The sequence below is a fragment of the Vulpes lagopus genome, chromosome 3 (assembly GCF_018345385.1).
Source record: "Vulpes lagopus strain Blue_001 chromosome 3, ASM1834538v1, whole genome shotgun sequence".
NCBI classification, from domain to species: Eukaryota; Metazoa; Chordata; class Mammalia; order Carnivora; family Canidae; genus Vulpes; species Vulpes lagopus.
The window spans coordinates 100,575,693-100,582,800 of NC_054826.1; the positions used below are offsets into that span (position 1 = coordinate 100,575,693).

The 7,108-nt window shown below is 56.3% G+C and overlaps 1 protein-coding gene across 1 annotated transcript; it reads left to right on the forward strand.

The window, feature by feature from the left end:
- The first annotated feature begins 2,499 nt into the window (after positions 1-2,499).
- GADD45A (growth arrest and DNA damage inducible alpha) lies at positions 2,500-6,023 on the forward strand. Its single transcript, XM_041747150.1, has 4 exons — positions 2,500-2,694; positions 2,944-3,045; positions 3,869-4,103; positions 5,350-6,023. Exons 1-4 carry the CDS (start codon positions 2,651-2,653, stop codon positions 5,461-5,463), a joined length of 495 nt encoding a protein of 164 aa, XP_041603084.1. The 5' UTR covers positions 2,500-2,650; the 3' UTR covers positions 5,464-6,023.
- The last annotated feature ends 1,085 nt before the right edge of the window (positions 6,024-7,108 follow it).

The following is a 7,108-nucleotide window of genomic DNA, read 5'->3' on the forward strand; positions in this document are numbered from 1 at the left end:
TGAGTCAGAAAGCATGACAAATGAGTATTTTTGAATACTGGGAGGCTAGGCTTAGCTCACAGAGAACCCATAACACTTGAAGAAGTCCCTTTCCCTTGAGGCCAAATGTAGACCACTCGAAAACGAGTGAGGGACTAAGCCTATGTTAAGAAATAACCACATTATACCACATTTTCACTGTATACAGTTGACCTGGGTGGGGCATTATCAGGGCCGTGGTTCATTTGAATTGGCCTAAACAATACATGGGTTCTGTCCTACAGCTTCCGTTCAGATGACTAAAGTCATGGGACTTTCAGCACAGCTAGCTGATGACAGTGCACACTATTTTGTCCCAAAATCCAGTCCAAGCATGGGCATACCAATTAGATGGCAAACACTTTAAAGGCAAAGGACCAGGGATTGTACAGTTCTTGGTATACAGTGTGATACCAAAATTTTTTTTTTAAATCAATTACAGGTGTAATATCTTAAAGAGTCATGCACCGCACAGGACTGTAGGATCCTGAGATCTCGTTCAGCTCTCGGATTCTAGTCAACTTAATAAAACGTTGACTGTTTTGTCAAATGCAGAGACTGCATGAGATGCTGAGAACACTAATTCAGGAAGTCACAGGGCCTGCTATCAAGAAACTCACATAATTCCCTAATTCTTTGTCACTTGCTGTGATCACACTTTCTTCCAAAGAACCTGTAAGAAACACCTAGTGGATAGAACCTTGAAGTTCCATAGAACACATTCAACAGTTTCCGAACGATGACTCAGGCCCTGTTTGTGACTCGGGTTTGGTTTGCAGAACTGAAAGTATTTCAGCACCCACCTAGATTTCAGTTTTAAGGAATTCTTAGACAAAGGCATTACAAGTTAGGATTTAGGGCACAGGTATGAAGTCCACATGCACTCCTGGGTAAATTAGCCCTTGGCCATGGCCATTCCTTCACTCAAACACGGCCCCTTGCTGACGGTGCAGTTAGGGATTAAGTGCAAAATGTCAGCTCAAATAAATGAGCCAGAAAACCAACATATCACTTTTCTTTTCCACTAAATTAAGATCAAGAGAGCTGGAGAATATTTCGTCTAGAATGATACAAACATGCAGGTGCAAAAACTCCTATGCACCTTTGCAAAAAATTACTTCTCTGACCTCTGGCTATCCGGAGACCTTAATAATGCAAAGCACTGTTTCAAATGAGAGCCTACAGGAGGCATTTTCACCACTTTTGGTGACTTCAATAGGTTTAAGACTTGCTCTTGCATTTATCGCATACACTCATAAAACAAAGGCGAGAACTTTCAACCTATGAAGTCAAAGTCTATCCACTGAAGTCTGCTTTTCAGAAGTGTGTAACTTCTGCTTGCTTTCCACCCACAGGTTGCCATTATCTCAAAGGTGAAATTTTAGCGTATGACTAAAAGGTCCTATAGCTGCAGCTTCATGATTCAGCATCTAACATCAATAACTCACAGTGAGATCACAGGCTCTCTGTGGAAGGTAGTGACATACTTGCCTTGTGAAAGGAAGCTTAGGGCATATCGAGAGTATTTTGAATTTAGACTTGTGTGGGCGTCAGACATGTGTGTCTCTTAGCTGGGCGGTGCAGAAGGGTCCTCCTTTGGGAAAAGCTCTCTGGGAAAGGTGAATTTGGGTCGTAAGTGCAGCAAATGCACATGCGGCCCCCCTCCTGACCACGGTTTCCAGAGTCACCCTGGGCAGGTGGGAAGCCTCTCTGCTTTCCGTGGAAAAGATTCCAGCTTGGTTCCCTGCCATTACCAAACACAAATGTGTTGATTTTTCTTTTTTGAGCTTCCAACCCTTGCAACCTTCCAAAAATAAATCAAACCAGCCATCAGGGCACCGAAATAATACTACTACTAATAAGCAGCTTTGCCTAGACTTACATAAACAACACTTCTGAAGTCAACTTTGCCCCAGAGGTCTGAAACACTCTTTTTATGTAACCTGCTTACTAATAATTACTAGACTTGGGTGCATTAGCCCTGGAAATAGACTTTAATAGCAACTGCTAAAAACAAAAGACATGAAACGGCAATAAAAAAATGTGCACCAACCAGAAAAACAGTTGGCAGCCTGCTCGGGGCTCAAGGGGAAGGCACCCCCCTGCCCCGCCGCTGCAGAGATCCCCCCCTCCTCGGAGCCTCCCACAGGCTCAGAGTCGGCTCCGGACCCGCCCCGGCCTCCCCCTCCCTGCGCGGCCCTCCCCATGCCCGCCCCGCCCCCTGGGCCGCCCGCCCCGCCCCCTGGGCCGCCCGCCCCGCCCCCTGGGCCGCCCGCCCCGCCCCCTGGGCCGCCCGCCTCCCGTGTGGCTCCGCCCCCTTCCGCTCCTCTCCCCGCGGTTCCTGGAGCCGGGGTCACATGGTCGGAGCAGGCTGATTTGCATAACCCAATGGCTGTGCGCATGCAAATGAGGCGGGTGGTGATTGGCTGCGGTGGGCCCCATAAGGGCGGCGAGGGGGCCTTTGTCCCAGTGGCTGCGGCGGCGGCGGGCGCAGGGGCGGGGCGGGCGGAGCGGGGCCGCGGACGGGCGGGCGGACGGGCGGACGGACGCGGTGCAGACGCCAGGCGCCGCGCGCCCGCAGAGGCCCGAGCAGCCCGCACGCCGCGCCCTGGGGCGGACCCGCGGCTGCAATATGACTTTGGAGGAATTCTCGGCTGCGGAGCAGAAGAGCGAAAGGTAGGGCGGCGGCCTCCCGAGCGCCTCTCGCCCGCGCGGTCTGCGGGGCGCCTCCCGCCCGCCCCGGGCACCGCCCCCGAGGCGCCGGCGGACGGACGGGCGGACGGGCGGACGGGCGGACGGGCGGACGGGCGGGCGCACGCGCCCCTCCCGCGGGCCCTGGCGGCGGCCTCGGGGAGGGCGATGGGGTCGGAGGGCGGCTGGCGGGCCGGGCCTGGGCTGACGCGCCCGGCGCTGGCTCCCGGGCAGGATGGACAAGGTGGGGGACGCCCTGGAGGAGGTGCTCAGCAAAGCCCTGAGTCAGCGCACCATCACCGTCGGCGTGTACGAGGCGGCCAAGCTGCTCAACGTGTGAGTGGGGCCCCGCCCCCCGGCGACCCCGCGGAGCCCCCGCCTGCCCCGGGGAGCCCCCCGCCGGCCCCCGGAGAGCTCCCCACAAGGCCACCCCGGGGAGCCCCCCCACCTTCCCCCCGGGGAGTCCTCCACCTGCCCCCGCAGAGCCCACCACCTGTCCCCTGGAGAGCCCCCCAGGCGACCCCGCGGAGCCCCCACCTGCCCCCGGGGGGTGAGTCTTACACCTGCCCCCCGGAGAGCCCCCCCCAGGCGACCCCGGGAGAGCCCCCCGCCTGCCCCAGGAGAGCCCCCCCACCTTCCCCCCGGGAGTCCTCCACCTGCCCCGCAGAGCCCAGCACCTGCCCCCGGAGAGCCCCCCCACCTGCCCCGGGGAGCCCCCCGCCTGCCCCCGGAGAGCCCCCCACCTGCCCCCGGAGAGCCCCCCCACCTGCCCCGGGGAGCCCCCCGCCTGCCCCCGGAGAGCCCCCCGCCTGCCCCCGGAGAGCCCCCCCACCTGCTCCCGGGGAGTGAGTCCTCCACTTGCCCCTGGGGATTCCCCCACCTGCCCCCGGGGAGTGAGTCCTCCACCTGCCCCCGCAGAGCCCACCACCTGCGCCCTGGAGAGCCCCCCAGGCGACCCCGGGGGAGCCCCCCCATCTGCCCCCGGGGAACCCCCCACCTGTCCCCGCAGAGCCCCTCATCTGCCCCCGGGAAGCCCCCACCTGCCCCTGGGGAGCCCCTCATCTGCCCCCGGGGAGCCCCCACCTGGCCGGGGGGCGGCGGGCGGGCGCGACCTTGGGACCCCGGGGCCTGCGCGCTCAGCCGCCCCCGCCGCCCGCAGCGACCCGGACAACGTGGTGCTGTGCCTGCTGGCGGCCGACGAGGACGACGACAGGGACGTGGCGCTGCAGATCCACTTCACCCTGATCCAGGCCTTCTGCTGCGAGAACGACATCGACATCCTGCGCGTCAGCAACCCGGGCCGCCTGGCCGAGCTGCTGCTCCTCGAGCCCCACGCCGGCCCCGCGAGCGAGGGCGCCGAGCAGCCCCCGGACCTGCACTGCGTCCTGGTGACGGTGAGGGGGGGGCGGGGGTGCACGGGGGTGCACGGGGGTGCACCGGGGAAGGGCCTGACTGTCCTGGTGACGGAGAGGCGGGGGGGGGGTGCACGGGGCGGGGGGTGGTGCACGGGGAGGGGTGCAGGGGGTCGGTGCCGGGCCGTCCTGGTGACGGTGAGGCTGGGGGGGGGTGCACGGGGGCGGGGGGGTGATGCACGGGGAGGGGTGCACGGGGTCGGTGCCGGGCCGTCCTGGTGACGGTGAGGCTGGGGGGGGGGTGGTGCACGGGGCCGGGCCGGAGGTCCTGGTGCCTGGTGCCGGTGAGCCCCGGGGTCGGTGGCGGGGCCGAGCTCCCGACCGCAGCCGACAGGTGTGGCCCCATCCCGGGCGGGCGGGCCGGGACGTGTCCGAGCACGCGGGAGCCGCAGGGGAAGGAGCCTCGTGAGTCAGCACGGCGGCCCCTCCCCACCTCCGCGGCGCTGCCTCCCGTGACCGACTCCCTTAGCAGGCAGATTAGGTTCAGCCAAACACATTCCTGGCTCCCCCTCATTAAGGAGTCGGCTTCTCCTCCAGCGCTGCAAGCTAAAAATAGAAGCGGTGTAGGAGACCGACCTTATTAATTCCCTAGAAATACACGAAGAGGACGGAATGGGAATCGTTTTTTCTTTGCAATCTTGATTTTTTTTTTTTAATGGACCCCCCCCCCCCCCCATGACTACCTTTGGTGGGAAGATAACTTGTGTTTCCAGAGATAAATAGGCAGTTTTGTCTTTTACATTCTACTACTTATGGGCTGGTCTAGGTAAGTGGCGGCCTAATCATTTTGCGTGTCCTGAAAACCACCACCCTGTCTTTGGGGAGGATGACAGGTGGCAGTTCCAGCGAACTGTTAGGGGCTCGCCTCTCCCTGCGCTCGGGGCATGGAGATCTTTGTCCGAGCTGTTTTGCTCAGGTGGCTTCCAGGGGACAAGCCTGTGAATGCTACTCTCCTGCAAAAACAAACATCCTGCAGTCCCATGTACGCGGTGCGGAGGGCTGCACGCATGCATGCTTGCAGGGTGTGCTTTAGAGCATTACCTAGTGGTTTCCCTAGAAATCAGCTACCAAGAAAAATGTTGATCTTTTTATGGTTGTAACTGGTCTCTTGTCGCACAAAGTACAGAATGCTCAAGTTGTCTTTCCCTCAGAATGAGTGTAACTATTAGCAAATGCTGCCTTTTTTTCTTCTTTAATAGTAAATGTAGTTTTCTCCATTTGTTTCCAGAATCCCCATTCCTCACAGTGGAAGGATCCTGCCTTAAGTCAACTTATTTGTTTTTGCCGGGAAAGTCGCTACATGGATCAGTGGGTTCCAGTGATTAACCTCCCTGAACGGTGATGGCATCTGAATGAAAATAACTGAACCAAATTGCACTGAAGTTTTGAAATACCTTTGTAGTTACTCAAGCAGTTACTCCCCACACTGATGCAAGGATTACAGAAACTGATGTCAAGGGGCTGAGTGAGTTCAACTACAGATTCCGGGGGCCCGGAGCTAGATGACTTTGCAGATGGAAAGAGGTGAAAATGAAGAAGGAAGCTATGTTGAAACAAATACAAGTCAAAAGGAACAAAAATTACAAAGAACCACGCAGGAAGGAAAACAAACTATGTATTAATTTAGGATGGTTGAGTTACATTTAAATAAACCAAATGTGCTTTGTTAAAGTTCAAATGTGCAGCAGTAGCTTGGGTATTTTTGGTTTATATGCCCTCAAGTAAAAGAAAAGCAGAAAGGGTTAATCCTATTTTAAAACCATATTTTATTGTATTTTGATGAGATGTTAAATTCTCAAAAGTTTTATTATAAATTGTACTAAGTTATTTTATGACATGAGAAGTTATTTATGCTATAAATTTTTTGAAACACAATACCTACAATAAACTGATATGGAATAATTGCATCGTTTCTTAATGTGTGCTTCTGTTTCTTTTAACTCGGAATGTATTTTAAACAAGTTTTTTATATGGAAAAATTAAAACCCTTCTGAAATCATCTATCTGTAGTATATGTGTCTCTACATGGATAACTAGGTGTGCATGTATGTATATATTTCTGCTTCTAGACGTTTGTGCTGGACGTGGCGTAGTTTTATTACTTTAACAGACATTTTACTGGTGCCCTACTCTACACTATGTCCAGAGTCCAAAAACCAAAGGTGGTTTAAGAGGAGTTGGGGTTGCAGTTAGGGATGTCTTAGAGCTTACACTTGCAAAAAACAAAACAAAACAAAACTGAATAATTGTTTGGTGACCCTAACGTCCTAGGAAGCCTATATGCAAAATGCTAAGGAAGCAAAGAGGAGCAAGTGATCTAAGTTACTTGCAAGACCAGAGAGGTCTCAGAGTGGAGAGATCACTTTCTGTGGGTCTTTAAACTCGAGTTTCATTTCCCCAGCTAGAGAGGAAAAGGATGTTGGTGGCAGCAACACTGGTCTGTGCCAAGGTGTGGAAGCCCTGAAAGACCAAACCCTGCAGAGGAACAAAGGCTGGTTGTAGGCGCCTCCGGTGCAGAGGGGAAGGCAGAGATCAGGTGGGGGGGGCGGGTTAGGCCCCGGCTCCGTAGGGCATCCTGTGTCCCCCTGCAGCACGGGCTTCTCCTGTAAACTCTGGGGACTCCGAGGCCTTCACTCCGGGAGCGACGGGAGCAGTGTTCGGGGGAGATAACACGGGGCTGAAAGGGGGTGCTGGGATAAGAGGCGGGAGGTGACGCGATCAGGGAGTGACCAGCCGTCCAAGGCTGTGCAGCTTGCAGAGGCGCGTTTAAGGAACAAACAGGGACGTGGCCTGGGAAGGCTCCCGGGGCCTCCTCCCGGGAGCTCCGGGTCTTTCTGCAGAGCGTCCCTGCCGCAGCCTCAGGGCCCTGCTTAAAGTAGAGGAGACGCGGGAGAAGAGCGCAAGGCCACTGAGAGGCTTCAGCACTGACAGTCCCCTCCGAGCTGGAGCAGCCGCCGATAACCAGCGGCCCGGCCCCCCGTGGGTGC